The sequence below is a fragment of the Vombatus ursinus genome, unplaced genomic scaffold (assembly GCF_900497805.2).
Source record: "Vombatus ursinus unplaced genomic scaffold, bare-nosed wombat genome assembly UNPS02014932.1, whole genome shotgun sequence".
In the NCBI taxonomy this organism is placed as follows: Eukaryota; Metazoa; Chordata; class Mammalia; order Diprotodontia; family Vombatidae; genus Vombatus; species Vombatus ursinus.
In genome coordinates this window covers 11186763-11202393 of record NW_020954710.1, presented here as the reverse complement: position 1 = coordinate 11202393, position 15631 = coordinate 11186763, and the positions used below count along the sequence as shown (strand labels likewise).

The 15631-nt window shown below is 46.1% G+C and overlaps 1 protein-coding gene across 3 annotated transcripts in view; it reads right to left on the bottom strand.

The window, feature by feature from the left end:
* ACOT7 (acyl-CoA thioesterase 7) overlaps positions 1–15631 on the bottom strand; it is a 171616-nt gene that overhangs the window by 22203 nt on the left and 133782 nt on the right. For all 3 annotated transcript variants that reach the window (XM_027843951.1, XM_027843949.1, XM_027843950.1), the window contains exon 8: positions 12453–12637. In XM_027843951.1, the coding sequence (XP_027699752.1) occupies positions 12453–12637 (185 nt within the window). The remainder of the gene's footprint in view (positions 1–12452; positions 12638–15631) is intronic.

The following is a 15631-nucleotide window of genomic DNA, read 5'->3' as shown; positions in this document are numbered from 1 at the left end:
TTCCCCGGGAGGCTCATAGCCCAAATTCAATGACTACATCTTATTTTGCACACTTAGGAGATGGGGCCAGATGTGAGAGATGTTCTTGTTGCCACCCAGTCAGTCAATAAACACTTTTTAAGCACCTACTAAGTGCCAGGCACTGTGCTAAGTACCAGGAATACCAAGAAGGAGGGAGAGCCCCCCAGCCATGAGGCATGACCACAGCACGTGGAACAGCGGGGCCAGAAGGGAAGGGTGAGTGGGGAGAATCACAGTCTGGCTCCAGCCTAACCGGGTAGCTGCTGTTCCTTCCTAGAGACAGACCCACTGAAGCCTTTGGAGATTGCCAGTGATGCGCAAACCTGTGCTTTGGAAGCTGTGGGAAGGTCAGATAGGAGAGGGGAGGCAAAGAGACCAATGAGGAGGCTTCTCCAGGAAGCTTTCCCCATCCCTCTTAATTTGAGCATCTTCTCTCTACTGATGATTTCCAGTTTCTGCTGTATCCGGCTTGCTTATATCATGTAATCATTGGCATGTTGTCGCTCCCATTGGGCTGGGAGCTCCCTGAAGGCAGGGACGGTCCTGTGCCCTTCTCTGGATCCCCTCTTTTAAGCCTCAGCTCAGGGGTCACATCCTGGACCAGGCCTCTAGAGACGGTCTCTTTGCCCATCAGTTCTCTGCTCCCATCACTTTGCATTTAATCTAGCACATGCTTTGTCTTTCCTCGTCTGTTTCCAGGAGGTACCCCATTCCCCAGTAGAAGGTGAGATCCTCGGGGGACGGGGCTATGTCTATGGTGTTTTTATTATCATCATGGAGCCCCCCCAGCTCCCCACCCCCACCCGTGTCCAGCACAGAGCAGGTGCTTAGTAAACCCTTGCTATGGACACTCACAACTGCCACCATTCTTGCCTGGGAGAGTGTACGTGGGAAGTATGCCATGGACTTGCAAACGGTGGGAATGGGGAAAAGAGTCGGTTCATTTCTCTCCTTCCTCAGCACCTACCCCTAACCCCCACGTATCAAGGAGAGGGCCTGGCCCTCCTGCCTCCTGAGCAACAGTCACAGAGCCTCTATGGGTCCACAGCCATTGCCTTCCCCTGAGCCTTATCTAGGGCAGCAGAAATTTACCCAGTTTTATCATGGGTAGAGGGAGGACTGATTTATCTGTTTCTGCTTATTCACCTTCTACAGTTTATGACTCAGTCACTGCCTGTGTCCTGTTATCTACCCCCGTCTCACCCCACCCCCATATTTGATTTTCAAGTGGATGTGGGAATCATAGGCCTTTAGGAATCGACTGAGCACTAATCAATCACACAGCAAGCTTCTGGGCTGGCAAATGGGAGCAAGTGATCCAGTCATTCCTCATCATGAGACAAGACTTGCTTCTAAATATCAAGAATGAAAAAGAATAACCACGTCGCGATGGGCCAATAAACACAATAAATATTAGAGCAGATGAATCATATCTGTGGGTTGGCAGGTGGACAGGAGAGCAGAGGATAAAGCCTCTATCAGAAATGGCAAAATTACACAAAGCAGCTTGCTAAACTTCCCCAGGAACAAAGGCCTTGAACAAGCCCAGTGTGCTATAGTACACTGTAGTTCTTAAATTAGTCAGCAATTAAAAAGTTACTGCCAGAGTGTCATTTTGGCTAAAAATGGATGCAGAGAGTACTTTTTACGTTGGCAAGCCAAGCTGATGACCCTGGTGTTCTGGTGGAAAGAACACTGGATTTGGTCTGGAGCCCTCCAACACTTGCTGGTTGGGTAGCTTTACGGAGGAATTCATCTCATCGTTATGATCTTCCAGTGGAGAAGGGGGGAGTTCCACTCTTTGTTTTCCCTTCACCCTTCCTTTGCTCCATGGGCAGTAGGTCCCATCAAGGGCTGTCAGTCAGGAAGAGGGATATGACTGCTCACACTATTTAGAAGTCATGGGAATCAACAATTTTATTCCTTTCAGAGACTTGGCATCTTCCTTGTCATTGCATTGAAGGTTCTCTGGGCCCCTCTATGCCTTCCAGACGTCCAAGCCCTAGTGACAAGGCCCTTTGTCCATTTAACCCACTAACACACCCTAAGGAACCCTGCACCTTGCCATCTACCCTTCTACCACACTCTTAGGATTTCCATCCCCCCAGCAGCTGAATTCTTTTATGTGTTGTTTCTCTCCCCCAAATAGATTGAACTGATTAAAGCTGATATTTGAGATTCAATGAAAAAAAAAATCAGTGCTATGAGAAACTGCTCTCCTTAAGACAGTTTCAGAATAATTGCAGATGGATCTTATCACAGGGATCAGAGATGTAAAGCTTCTGAATGATATGCAACGTCTATGCTCTGACCTCTGATCCTTTATATCTTATCCATTAAATTCAAGTAACTGACCAATAAGCATTTATTAAGCACCTACTATGTGCCAGGCATTGTGCTAGGTGACGAAGATACAAAGACAAAATTAAACAGTCCTTGTCCTCAAGGAGTTTACAATCCATTGTGGGAAAATGACAGGTACACATCAAAATAAATACAAAATAGGTACAAAGGCAGAGGAAGGGAGAAGAGCATGTTTGTTACCAATGGGAAGAATTTGTTCCAAAGGGCATACTGGAAGGGTTGGGGAGAGAGAGAGAGGGGCTGATACAGACGGGGAGGAAGGAGCAGGCAGTGGCCTCAGGGAAGAGGTCTCTGACCAGCTAGCCTACCACTCACAATTCAGCGGCCAGATCTGACTGGCTACAGCGTAGTCGAGTGCTAAGAGAGTTGCGGCAGACTCAGAAGAGCTGGCTTCTGGGCTTGCGTGCTAGTCACATGAACTTGGACAACTGTGGTTCTGAATCAACTCATGAAAATCAACTGAGTTCTGAATGGAGCCCAGGGCAGTAGATCGTTACAACCTTCAGAGTGGCGAAGGTAATGCTCGTTTTGAATGTGATTAGATGCTTAACTGGAAAGGAAGGGGAAGGCAGATGTCTAGTCCCTGGTCCTAACAGTCAAGGCAGGGGCTGGAAAACTGCAGGGGTAAGGATGATAATAAAGGGGGTGGGGTATGTTTGACATACTCAAACTCAAATTCAGCTAGGTCAGCTTTGCCATGAGACTTACTTGAATGGTGAATAGTTTATCTCCCCTAGGATGGGAAGGGAATAAGCATTTATATAACACCTACTATGTGCCATATACCGCACTAAAGGTGCTTTTCTCCAAATATTGCATTTGATCAACAAGCATTATATGCAATGGAAATAAGCTAGAAGCATTTCCAATAAGATTGGGGCTGAAACAAGGATGTCCATTATCACCACTGTTATTCAATATGGTACTAGAAATGTTAGCTTTAGCAATAAGAGAAGAGAAAGAAATTGAAGGAATTAGAATAGGCAAAGAAGAAACTAAGCTGTCACTCTTTGCAGATGATATGATGGTATATTTAGAGAATCCTAAGTTACAGGATATAAAATAAACCCACACAAATCATTGGCATTTCTATATATTACTAACAAAGTCCAGCAGCAAGAGACAGAAAAAGAAATCCCATTGAAAATTACTGTAGATGCCATAAAATATTTGGGAGTTTACCTGCCAAAACAAAACCAGGAACTATACAAATACAATTATAAAAAGCTTTTCACACAAAGTCAGATCTAAATAATTGGAAAAATATCAGTTGCTCATGGGCAGGCTGAGCTAATATAATAAAAATGACAATTCTACATAAATTAATTTACTTACTCAGTGCCATACCAATCAAACTACCAAAAAATCATTTTACAGAGTTAGAAAAAACAATAACAAAATTCATTTGGAAGAACAAAAGGTCTAGAATATTGAAGGAACAAATGAAAAGAAATGCAAGGGAAGGTGGCCTAGCTGTACCTGATCTTAACTTGAATTATAAAGCAGCAATCATCAAAACTACTTGGTACTGGCTAAGAAATAAAGTGGTAGATCAGTGGAATAGGTAATGTATGTAAGACACAACAGTCAATGACTATACTAATCTACTATTTGATAAATCCAAAGACTCCAGCTTCTTCTATTTAGCAAAAATTGCTGGGAAAACTGGAAAAATTATGGCAGAAACTGGGCATAGACCAACATCTTACATCCTATACCAAGATAAAGTCAAAATGGGTACATGATTTGGATATAAAAACTGATAGTATAAGCAAACTAGAAGAGCAAGGAACAGTTTACCTTTCAGATCTGTGGAGAAGGGAAGAATTTATGACCAAACAAGAGATAGGGAACATTATGAAATGCAAAATGGACAATTTTGATTACAAATATCTCATCTGATCCTCACAACAACCCTGGAAGGTAGGGGCTGTCATGATCCCCATTTTACTGTTGTGGAAACTAAGGCAAACAGGGGTGAAGTAACTTGCCCAGGGTTACAGAGCAAGTGAGTGTCTGAGGCCAGATCTGAACTCATCTTCCTGACTCCAGGCCCACTTCTCTATCCACTGCTCCACTTAGGACAGATGAGGTCAGGGGCATCTTTGCTGCTGGACTGGCTTAGCTCTTAAATTCTACCTCATTCATCAGGACTCCCACTCCCAAAAGGATCTTGGTAGAAAGAAACTTCACAGATTATCTAGTACAACTCCCTAATTTTACAAATAAGGCAAATGAGGCCCAGAGGGAGAGATCTTGCCAAAGACCCCACAGGTCAGTAGCAAGGGTCCTTATTTTAAATCTAGGGTGCTTTTTACCACACTGCGTGGCCTCTATCACCCATCAGTCATCCAGATCTCTTCCCAACTCTTATGGCAACTCCTGCCTTTGTTATTCCATTGCGACATACGTGATTCCTTGTACTGCTATTTTTTTTGTACGCAGGCTCTCTGAAGGCAAGGACAATGTTCCTTTAATCTCTGCATCCCCCACAATACCTTGGCAAAAAGGTCTTGTTTAGTGAATGCCTACCACTGGTCGACAACAATGGCTGGCTGTGGGCACCTCTGACACTACACTCTGGTTAGGCTTCTGAAGAGCTCTGTGTAAACCATTTTTCTCATCATAAACCCAAATCCTTTTTTCCATTGTCTTCCATTATAACACCTGAGAAAGCGTTCTTCATTTCTGATGGTATGTCAGCTGTGGTCATCAGTGGGCAGGGCTTCCTAATAACTTGCTTTTCTCTGATTGACATGCTATTCACTGAGCTTTTATTTTTCATAATTAAGCTTAAGTGCATTATGGGAGCTCAGGAATTTAAATGACAACACCCAATGCCCTGCATTGGTTCACTGTAATGTGACCTCGAGCTCATCCCTCTGTTGTATACGGGCTGATTTTCCCCTACTGGGTTTTCTGAAAGCCAGGCTTGAGGGCAGTGTTGGCATCCCATCAGCCAATGTGTCCTGAGGTGGTGGGCCTGGCAGCGAGTCACGGTCACTCGGAATACATTCATTTTTCAAATGACCTCATGAAGCAGCTTTATTGGAAACATGATTTAAAAACTCATTTGCTGACATGCTGTGGAGTGAATAATAAGGCCCTTTACCCTCACTGGGGCTCTCAGATCACAACTGTGACCTCTCAGCCCCTTAAGGCTCTCTGCCCTAACCGCCCTCTGCCTTCTGATGCCAAAGAGCTTTCAATGACAGACTGATGCAGCTGCCCTTGGAGCTGAGGGAAATGAGGTCTACATCTGAGCACGAACCTGTCATGGGCGTGGCTAGCAGGGAAGGATGCACAGGTTCCCAGAGCTGCAAAGGCTGCTTACTGTCAGAAATGAGACTTTGGGATCTGTTTTAACCCAGGCACAGCTTCCTGCAGCATTGGCTGAACAAATAACCAGCCAGAGAATGAAGAAGCCTCTTGGTGCTGGTCCTCAAGGGAGCACAGGCCCAAGAAGCAAAAGTCATTTCTTTCTGCAGCCACTTCTTCCAAGAGACTTCAGCGAGGGCTTTCCCAAATAGAGGCACCCCAAGCCAGGCTCCTCCAAGACCAGCAGTGCAAAGATCAGAGGTCATTGTCACAAGTGTGCAAATGTGTGGAAAGGCAGGACTCATGCCTTGGGGTTGAGGGGCAAATTGGGAAGAGGGGGTTATCCATAAAGCAGTGTTCATGTACAGCATCCCCACAGGCTTCTGACTAATTCCTAATTAGTCTGGAAAGTGCTAGAGACACTAAAGGATGTAGTACTTCCAGCAAGGCACCTATCAAGCATTCAATACTCATCAAGAAACAACCCCAAATGCTACACTGCATTCGGTATCTGTCGGCAGCAAGCCCTGTGGCTGGAGGTGGGGGGGTGAGCTAAAAATAGAAAGTCGGCTGAAGAACCGGGAATAGGGAATGGGGGAAGGGAGAAGGAGGGTTTCTGCAGAGACGTACAGGTGTGTGATGTTCTTCGCACTCTGTGCTATTCCTTGGGGACAGATCCCTCTCTTCCCAAGTTCATCTGAATTCTAACAAAAGGCACCAGTTTAGAGGGAAATAAAAAGACAAAGCTATATATACTCAGACATATAAAGTCCACACCATCTATGGAGATAACTATGTGGTTATATGAGTTGGGTCTGTCTCTCTGTCTCTCTCTCTCTCACACACACACACACACACACACACACACACACACACACACACACTCTAGAGGGACACAAGCTTGTATTGTCACTTTTCCAAGTGAATGCACAAAACTTGAGTTGGTTCTGAAAACACCCAATTACGGTTCCCTGCATTCCCAGGTCCCCCCGCCCTTTCAAATTAGCAAAGAGAGTTAATGGAGAGCAGACCACCAGGGCACCTCTTCCAGTATCACGCTCCATCCTGAATCAGCAAGAAATAATAGCCTGAGTCTGCATCAGCTAAAACAGCTGTGTGACTTGGACAATGCCATCGAATCCCTAAACAATTCAGTCAAACACATGAATGATCTAGCCAACTCAAACAAGCAACTGTCAATCAAGTCGAAATGCTTTACCTATTGTGAAATAATGCATTACAGTAGGAAGAGAGTCAGGAGAAGCCTGGATCTGAAGGGCACTGAACATTTACTGGCTGGGTGACTGTGGACATGCTCTTTCCCCTCTCGAGCTGGGGGACTTTATGGTTTCCTTGTTGATAGAAAGGTCTGTTGATGCCAGGAGGCTCCCCGAGGGTCCACGGGACAACCCAGATGAGGTTAGCACTGCCCTTCCCACTTCAAACACTTTGGCTTCACTTTATACACAGTTTGTATTGTACACTCTCCAATAGAATGCAAGCTCTTGGAGGGCAGACAGTTTTGTTTTTGTCTTCGTATCGCCAATACTTAGCACATTGTTAGCACACAGCAGTACCTGATAAATGCTGGATGAATTAAACCGAATGGGTATAAAGTTCTTTACAAACATTAAAATGCATTCTGTCAGTTATACTGTCTTTTTTTTTTAAACTGTGAAAGATTCACCCAAATACAAGGCTCTAGACAGAGGGTATTGCCAGATAATCATAATAATAGGTAACATTTATAAAATGCCAACTACGTGCCAGGCCCAGTGCTAAGCACTCTACAATTATTATCTCATTTGATTCTGACAACCACCCTAGGAAGGAGGTGCTGTTGTTATCCCCATTTTACAGATGAGGAAAATGAACAGAAGACAACTTAGGTGGAACGGATGGATATTTCCTCTACCCTTGCATTAGAAATGAAGGCACAACAATGGCTCACGGAGAGTTGGTACCCAAGAAGGGTAAAGAGAGAGGAAGAGGGTACCCAGTTGCCCTTAATGAATTCAAATCACCTGGCCCAGATGACTCGACTACATGCTTGGGTCCTGCAAGAATTAGCAGATGTTACTGCTGAGCTACAAGAGCATGGGAAATAGGAGAGGTACCACAAGACTGGGGATGAGGAAATGTCTTGATTTGTACAAAAGGGAAGAGATCAGAGCCTGCAAACTACATGCCAAAGAACTGGACTTCAACTCCTGGGAAAATCCTAGAATGGCTCATTAAAGAGATGCCTGGCAAACATCTAGAAAGGAAGCAGGGATCGCAAAGAGCCAACAGGGCTTCATCAAGGACAGGCTATGCCAGGCTCAGCTCACTTCCTTGCTTTGATAGTGTTACTAAACTAGTAGACGAGGGGGGCAGCATCAACATTGTCTCCCTAGGTTTTGGCAAAGCTTTTGCTCTTGCATCTCATACTGTTCCTGTGGAGAAGATGGAAAGATGTGGACGAGAGTCAAGACCCACAGCTTAAGAAGAGCTGAAAGGGTCGAGAGTGGAAAAAGTTTAAGAAGCCCTGGACTAGACCACGTACAATTAAATGGATTCGGAGGTTTGATATTGGTGTGGCAGGAGGTCTCCAGTAGAGGACCTCAGGGATCTGTGCTTTTACCCATTTTTATCAATGGCTTGGGTAATAAATAGCACAGATGGTCTGTTCATCATATCTGCAGAGGATTCAATGCTGGGAGGGATAGCTAACACACTGGAGAACAGGCAGAGCTAAAAAGATCCTGAGAGGCTAGTAAGGTCCACAAACTATGGCTGAAGCTAGACCTCAGTTTTTACATATTTAAATACAATAAAACTATTTAAAAACCGAAAAAGCCATGATCAGCTTGCCGGCTGCACTGAAGCAGGCAGCCAAGCAGATCTGGCCCAGATGCCTGGGCTAGAGCATTGAACTGCATCAAATGAAATTCAACAGGGATGAATGTAAAACCTTACGTTTGTATTAAAAAAATTATAGCTTCACAAGCATAAGATAGTGGTATGTTTAGATAGCAGCTGTTCTGAGAAAGATCTGGAAGGTTCAGTAGACTGCAAGCTCAGTGAGACCATAAAGACTCTGAGAGTGCAGCCAAAAAGCTGAGCACCGTCTTGGGCTGAGCTTTCAGGAGGAGGAGGGTCACAGGACTACATACTCTGTCCCTGTCGGGCCCCACCAGAGGGCATAGTGAGTTAAGTTCTGGGTAGCTGGAAGACATCCAGAGAGGGGTCACCAGGCTGCTGAAGGGTCTTGAACTCATGTCATTTGAGGCTTAGAAGAGAAGAAACAGAGGACACAAAGCTTGGTTTAGGTATTTAAAGGTCTATTTCGTTTGGTTCCAGAGAGAGGAGTCATGGGTGCAAGTGGCAAAGCAGCCAATTCTGGCTGGACATCAGCACAGACTTCCCTCATAATGAGAGCGGCCCACAAGGAACCTGGGCTTCCTGCCCCAAAGTCTGACAGCAAAGGTGGAATGACCACTTGGGTACATGATAATGGGTCAGATGAGATGGCAATCAAGGTCTTCCCTCCGAATGGTCAAATTCTGTGACTCAGCCATGGAGGGGCTGACAATTTAGTTCAATCTGACACACATTAAGCAAGCACATCTTGTGTGCAGGGAATGGGGCTCACCTCTGGGGGAGTTTTGAACTGTTCTGACCTCATGGAGTCCAGCAGGAATACAGGCTATGTAACATATAAACAGATACTACCACGCACAGTCAAACAAGTGAGTTCAAAATAGATCAAACAGAATGTTTAGTGAAGTCCAAGGAGTGAAAGGTCATTACCAACTTGGGGATGGGAAGAGAAATCAGAGAGGGCTTGATGGAAAAGGTGGTATATATGGCAGCTGTCCTCAAGGGTCCGAAGGACTCTCATGTGGACAATGTGCTTTTCCTACTTGGCACCAGAACACAGAAGAAGGAGCAACAGGGGGAAGGCATAAAGAGGTGGCTTCAGGTTTGCCATAAAGAGAAAAGTGCTAACTCTGAGAGGAGTCCAGGAGTGGAATGGGGGATTACAAGAGGCAGGGGATTCCTCTCCACTGAGGTGGAAAAGGGGCTGACCACTTGTTAGGGAGAATGATGTAGGAGAGGATACCTACGGATATATGGGTTGGATCAGATCAGGGGTATGCAGGAGTCTGAAAGAGCTGACTGTTAAATTTTCAGAGTGAGCACCCACACCTTGGAAATTGGCAAATACTAAAATAAGGGCTTGATTTATTGTTTTGCTGATTGTGTATACTTAGGAAAGCAATGGAGAAACTGTTAATGATGCAGATTACATTTAAAAGTGTGTTCAGCATATATTCTCCCTTCCCCTCCCACCCCAAAGACCCTCTCGTTAAACATTTACCAGCACATTCCTGGGCTAACTGGCCTTTGAGCTCCTTTCCAACTTATACTATGTCAACTGAGATTCACAGATAGAACTCAGGCCAAGCAGCCAAGTGGCATTTCTCAGCATCCATTCATTCAAGAAACATTCAGGCTACTGTATGCAAAGCCCTGTGATCAAGACTGAGGGGCTACAGAAATCACTAAGACATGCTTCCTGCCCTCTAGGGTCTCATACTCTAAAAGGGAATAATAACAGAGCCATAGCAACAAGAAGAAGAAAACCATGGGATTCGAAATGAAAGGAAATCTGTTTATTGTTGGAGTGTGTGGCTTTGTTTTTTTAAATAAGCTCATAGCTGATTCTTAAATGTGTGACATCTGACAGAAAACAGTAATGAGCACGGCATGGACCAGACATGAGAAAGCAGATGGGGGTTCGGGGGAGGGGGAAGTGTCTACATAGAAGTTTTTCAGAGTTGGTAGAATGCCCAAGTGATTCTGCCTGAACTCTTCCACAAAAGTGCCAGTCATATGGAGACCTGATGCAGTCTGGGATTCATCAGTTGGCTCCGGGCCAGAGCAATGCCTCTGACGCTTTCCACCCCCACCTCTCATCCAAATTTCCTCCCCTACACAAATCCTCCTCTCTTATCAACTGTTAACAACCAGAGCACCTCAATTTATTCTAAGGGTCTTGATTTCCTTATTAGTCCGCGAAACAGGTGATATCTGGGATGAAAACAGAAGGACTTAGTTCTAAGACAATTGGAATTGGAATTGGAATTGGAATTGGAATTGTTTACAATTGTAAACCTGGGAAGAGGAGACCTGACCCTTACACAGCAGTTAGGACACCGTCTCCTTTCTCTGCTCTGAAGTACTTCACAGGAGATGCCAAGGAGCTCCTGAACCTGCAAAGCCACAACCTCTAAGTACAAGCACGGGAGAGAAATCTACAGAGAATGAGAAATGCTCCATCTAACAGCCTTCCAACATTCTTAGGGTGAGACACTGAACAACACAGACATTCATCACAATGGCAGCAAGAGAAACTCCATTTATGATGCAAGCTGGAGAGCCCGAGCAGGCAAGACACAGGCATCTGTGCCAGAGACAGTGAGCTTTAATCGGACTGGAACACCACGGATGGACAGGATCTCGGAGACCACCGACATCCGACTATCTGCCTGAAGAGATGAGCCTTGACCGAGAGAGATCACCTCAGGAGGCGGTGGCAAAGACTAGCCTTGTCTGGAATAGGACGAGTCCATCTTAGCAAAGGAGGCCCCAACCCAAAGCACAGAAACCTTCCTTCTCTTCTCCATGGCTCTGCAGACACCTCCTACAAGGTCAGTCAGCGCTCTTTCAGGAACTGATTTAAAAGCGTTTTATAAAGAATTCCAGGCTTTAAAAACATCTTCACAAGCACATGCACACAAGCTGTACATGTAAACACACACATACACGCGCGCGCGCGCGCACACACACACACACACACACACACACACATACACTTCTAAACTGCTACATTGTCCTGGCTTGGCATCTAGTATCTGTTACCCTGTTTACAAAGCCAAAATGCTGGGTGAAGTGACTTGCCCAAGGTGATAAAAACCACAATGCCCACTTTCCAGGCCAGTGATTCCTAAAACCCCAGGAGGTTGGCTTATTGACCAGCTCTTGGGAGGCCCCACTGCCCAAAGAAACTGGTGGCAGCACATGTTAACTGAATTCTCTGGTTTGCCTGCAGCACATTCCTAGAAATGGCCATTGATGTGGATGTCCTGGGATGCTGAGCCAGCTGAGGAAGCTGCCTCGACGGGCCCCAGACACAGCCAGCTGTGAGTCTGGTTTTTGGCTGTATCTGTCATTTCACTGGCATAAATAAGGACCACTTCCTCTGCCAGTGTAGATGGGCACTTACTCTGCAGCTTAGAATCTCAGAGAGTGGCCAGGGGTACTGGGAGCTGAAAGGACTGTGCCAAGGCCATCTGGTCAGCATGTGTCAGAAGCAAAAGTGGAGCCCAGCTCTTCCTGACTCTGAAGCTGGCTTTCTCTGTCAGGCTCTGGTTCAGTTAAATAACACTAAAGAAATAAGACCCACAAAGAGCAGGGCAGGGTGCTTTGTTCCACTGACACCATTATGACCATGAACATCCCAGGGAGCCAGGGACTGACTACAAACATAGCCAACCCATATTCCAGAGGTCACTGTTAGACTTCCTGGGAACCCTCAAAAGAGTGAGCCCAGGGATGCCCAACCTACAGTGACCAGTGTGAAGAAGGAAGCCAAGAAAAGCATGCAGAAGATGGCTTCCTCAAAGGAGCCGGAGATCCCCTCGATAAGGAGCTCCCCCAGAGCCCAGAACTGTCTGGAGCACGTGGAGACAAGGCGTACTCACCAGCAGCTGAGGTACAGCGAGCGTCTTCCCCTCTTTGCTCAGGGACACGTAGGTGACGAAGGCACTGGCAGCGCGGTATCTCTCTTGGGAATGCAATGTGACAGGATCAGCATCCACCAAGACTTCGATCTCCATGGACTTATTGCTCGTGAAGGTCATGCGTCCAGAGATGGTGATGACGCAACCTGAAAGGCACCAACATGCTGGTGAGCCCGGGGCACCTCCCACTTCCACCACGAGATACCGCAGGCCTGCCCGTGACTGAGAAAGCCTGCTGGGGCTGACTGCCACACAGTTTGGTTACCACCTGGACAGCGGTGGGAGGTTATGTAAGGACAATGTAAGAGACACATTGGTTAGCTAGAAGAGAAACATCAGAACGACAAGGAAGAGAAGACAACAAACTCTTAAAATGCCTCTTCTCGACAGTGGTCATCGCTCAGCTCCATCACACCTGTCAGTCACCGATCATCACATCCATGCTCTCCCTACGGCAATGCTGGTCACTGAAGGCACGGAGGACGGCCTGGGGGCTCTGGGGGCTGAAGGAGCTGGCCACTTCTTGGAGGGCATCAGCAGAAGCACACTCTCTTCCTGTGCTGAGCCAGGCCAGAAGCCAGGTATGCAAAGATCAAGTCACTGTGAGAGGAGGGATGGAAAAAGCAGAGGATCGTGCTGCCAGACGGACCTATGATCACCAGGACCTTTCTAGAAGATTCTGCTCTAAACCCTCTAAGACAACACTATCGATCCAAGCTCAAGACAGGCAGGTTAATCAACAAGTCATGTTTAGTAGGGCCACAGAGAGAAGCATGTGAGGGGAAGACTGCTGTTAGGGAGGAGTGTGCAGGCAACCTACAGACAAGGGGTTATTCTACAGGATATGCCAGGCTTTTCTGTCCCAAAGTCAGAGCTATACTTACATCAATTGCTTCATGTCGAAACGGAGCAGTCATTTCTGGGGGGGAAGGAAGGAGCCCCATGGTCAGCAACAAAAACCATTATGAGAGCAATAAGGTTTAATGTACTCATGTTCAAGTATCTAACAATCAGTGGGAGAACAGCAACTAACAATATTCCCATTTCTAAGGAAGAAAGGGGAACAAACTACCTCTAATAGTTGCTACACGTTTGGATCACAGCTCGGGCTTTTCACCTTGAAGGCCCAATTTAGTCACTTCTTTAGAGGCCCCAAATATAAGGGAAAAGAGTTTGGAGTCAAGAAACAGGCCAAGAACTTTCACCCTTGCAGGCACATATTAAGGACATATCTAGAGGCCAAACCTGCCCTCCTGTCCTTGTACTGCTAGGGGGCTGCCCCGATTGCCATTTCAATTTGCACAAAGTGAAGGCCGACATAATCGATATTTTTAACAGTGGGAGAAACAGAGGCCTAAGGAAATAAAGCTTCTCGCCCAAGAGCTCACAGCAATAAGACATGTATCATGGACCAGACACAAGGTCTTTCTGCCGAGCTCTTTCCCGCATGCCACAAAGCCCCAGAGCTGAGAGCACAGAAAAGAGTATCGGTATCTGTCCAAACTCCCTCCTCATGGAAATCTCCCCAGACTTTCGTAGCTAGAACGTCACTCTTGGAGGGCCACACTGTCTTTCTTGCTGCTTGTATTTAGATTTTCAACACTCAGCACAGTGCCTGGCACATAGTAGGTAAGTACTGAATAAATGCTAGCTAGCTAAAAGGTGGTTTTACCTCCTTAGATTTTCTTAGGGCTAGATTTCTTCTTGGCACCCAGCACACCCAGTCTTGGACTACATTGCGGTCTATTCCTGTTTACCATACACTGGAATGTAAACTCCCCAAGAGCAGAAACTAGGCCATTTTTAAGCCCTGTGTCCCCAGCACCTAGTTCAGGGTCTTGCAAACAGGAGGTGTTTGACAAACATTTGATGACTTGAACTGAATATAGGCCAGACTGAAGAGGGGAGAATCTGGAGTGAGGAAAACCATTTGGTGTCTGCTGCAAGTGCATTTTCTCCAAAGAAATGAAAGACTTCCTGACATCACCATCCATTTACCCAACTACTTCAGTAGTTTAACACTTCAGAGGTCCAATGAATTGGTGATCTTAGTACAGGCAGTACAGCTTCTATGAGGAGAGGAGAGAACTTGGCCTCCCCCAAGTCCTTGGCCTACAATTTTCTTCCATGTCATTCTACCAAGCCTCCTTAAAGGGGCTGCCCCATCTGCCAGAGGTCTGCCTCTCATTTTTTTAGTATTTTATGGATATCAGTGTGACATTCAGACTGTCCAGAGACTCTCCATCACCCACCTAACTTCTTTCTATCAACACTACAATAAAACTTTCAGGCATCTACACAATCTGACTGAAATAGATTTCTTACATTGCTCTGAAAAAACACCCACCCCAAATCTGAAACCAGCCAGTGTCCTCATCTCCCCACTGCAGCATTAGAAAAACCGAGAGCCAGGAAATGGCCGTAGAGTGCCACTTGTCAGACATAACACAATGGCCACTTAAGAATCCCAACAGTGCAGTCCTGAACGGTCTGCTCTCCTCAAGACAGCCCGGCTGCTCCAAGCTCAGCACCTTCTGCCTTCCTCCCCACAGCCGGGGGACTTCTGCAGTTACTGTGCTGTTGATGCTGTCCTACAGAGTGTAAGCAAGATAACAGTAACAATAACACTAAGAAGACAAATGACAACCACTAAGATCATAGGCCGGGAGCTAAAAGAGACTCTGGCGGTCACAGAGTCACCGGATCATAGATTTAAGGGTGGAAGAGAACTTAGAGGCCATTGTATCTAACGCCCTCCTAAGTGACTTGCCCAAAGTCACACAGCAAGGGCTTGAGGTGGGTCCTTTGGATTCAAGTATAGCACCCTGTTCATTCTTATGCTGCCATTGAACCGATGAAGAAACTGAGGCCCATAAAAGTTAAATGATTTTCCCAGGTCTTGCTAGCAGGCAGTGTCAGAGGTGAGATGTGAGCCCTAGACCTGGTCACTGCTCTCCGCATGACTTCACATTGCTGCCCAGAACGGCTGTGCTGATTCACAGCTCCACAAACAATGCATGAGTATCACAGTGCTCGGCAGTTCAAAACTCTGCCTCAGTCCAGCCGAGTGTCCTCACTGTGCCTCGTGGGCAGCACAAAGAGAAGGGAACTCTCATCTTTCTTCTTGAGCTCTGGTCTCC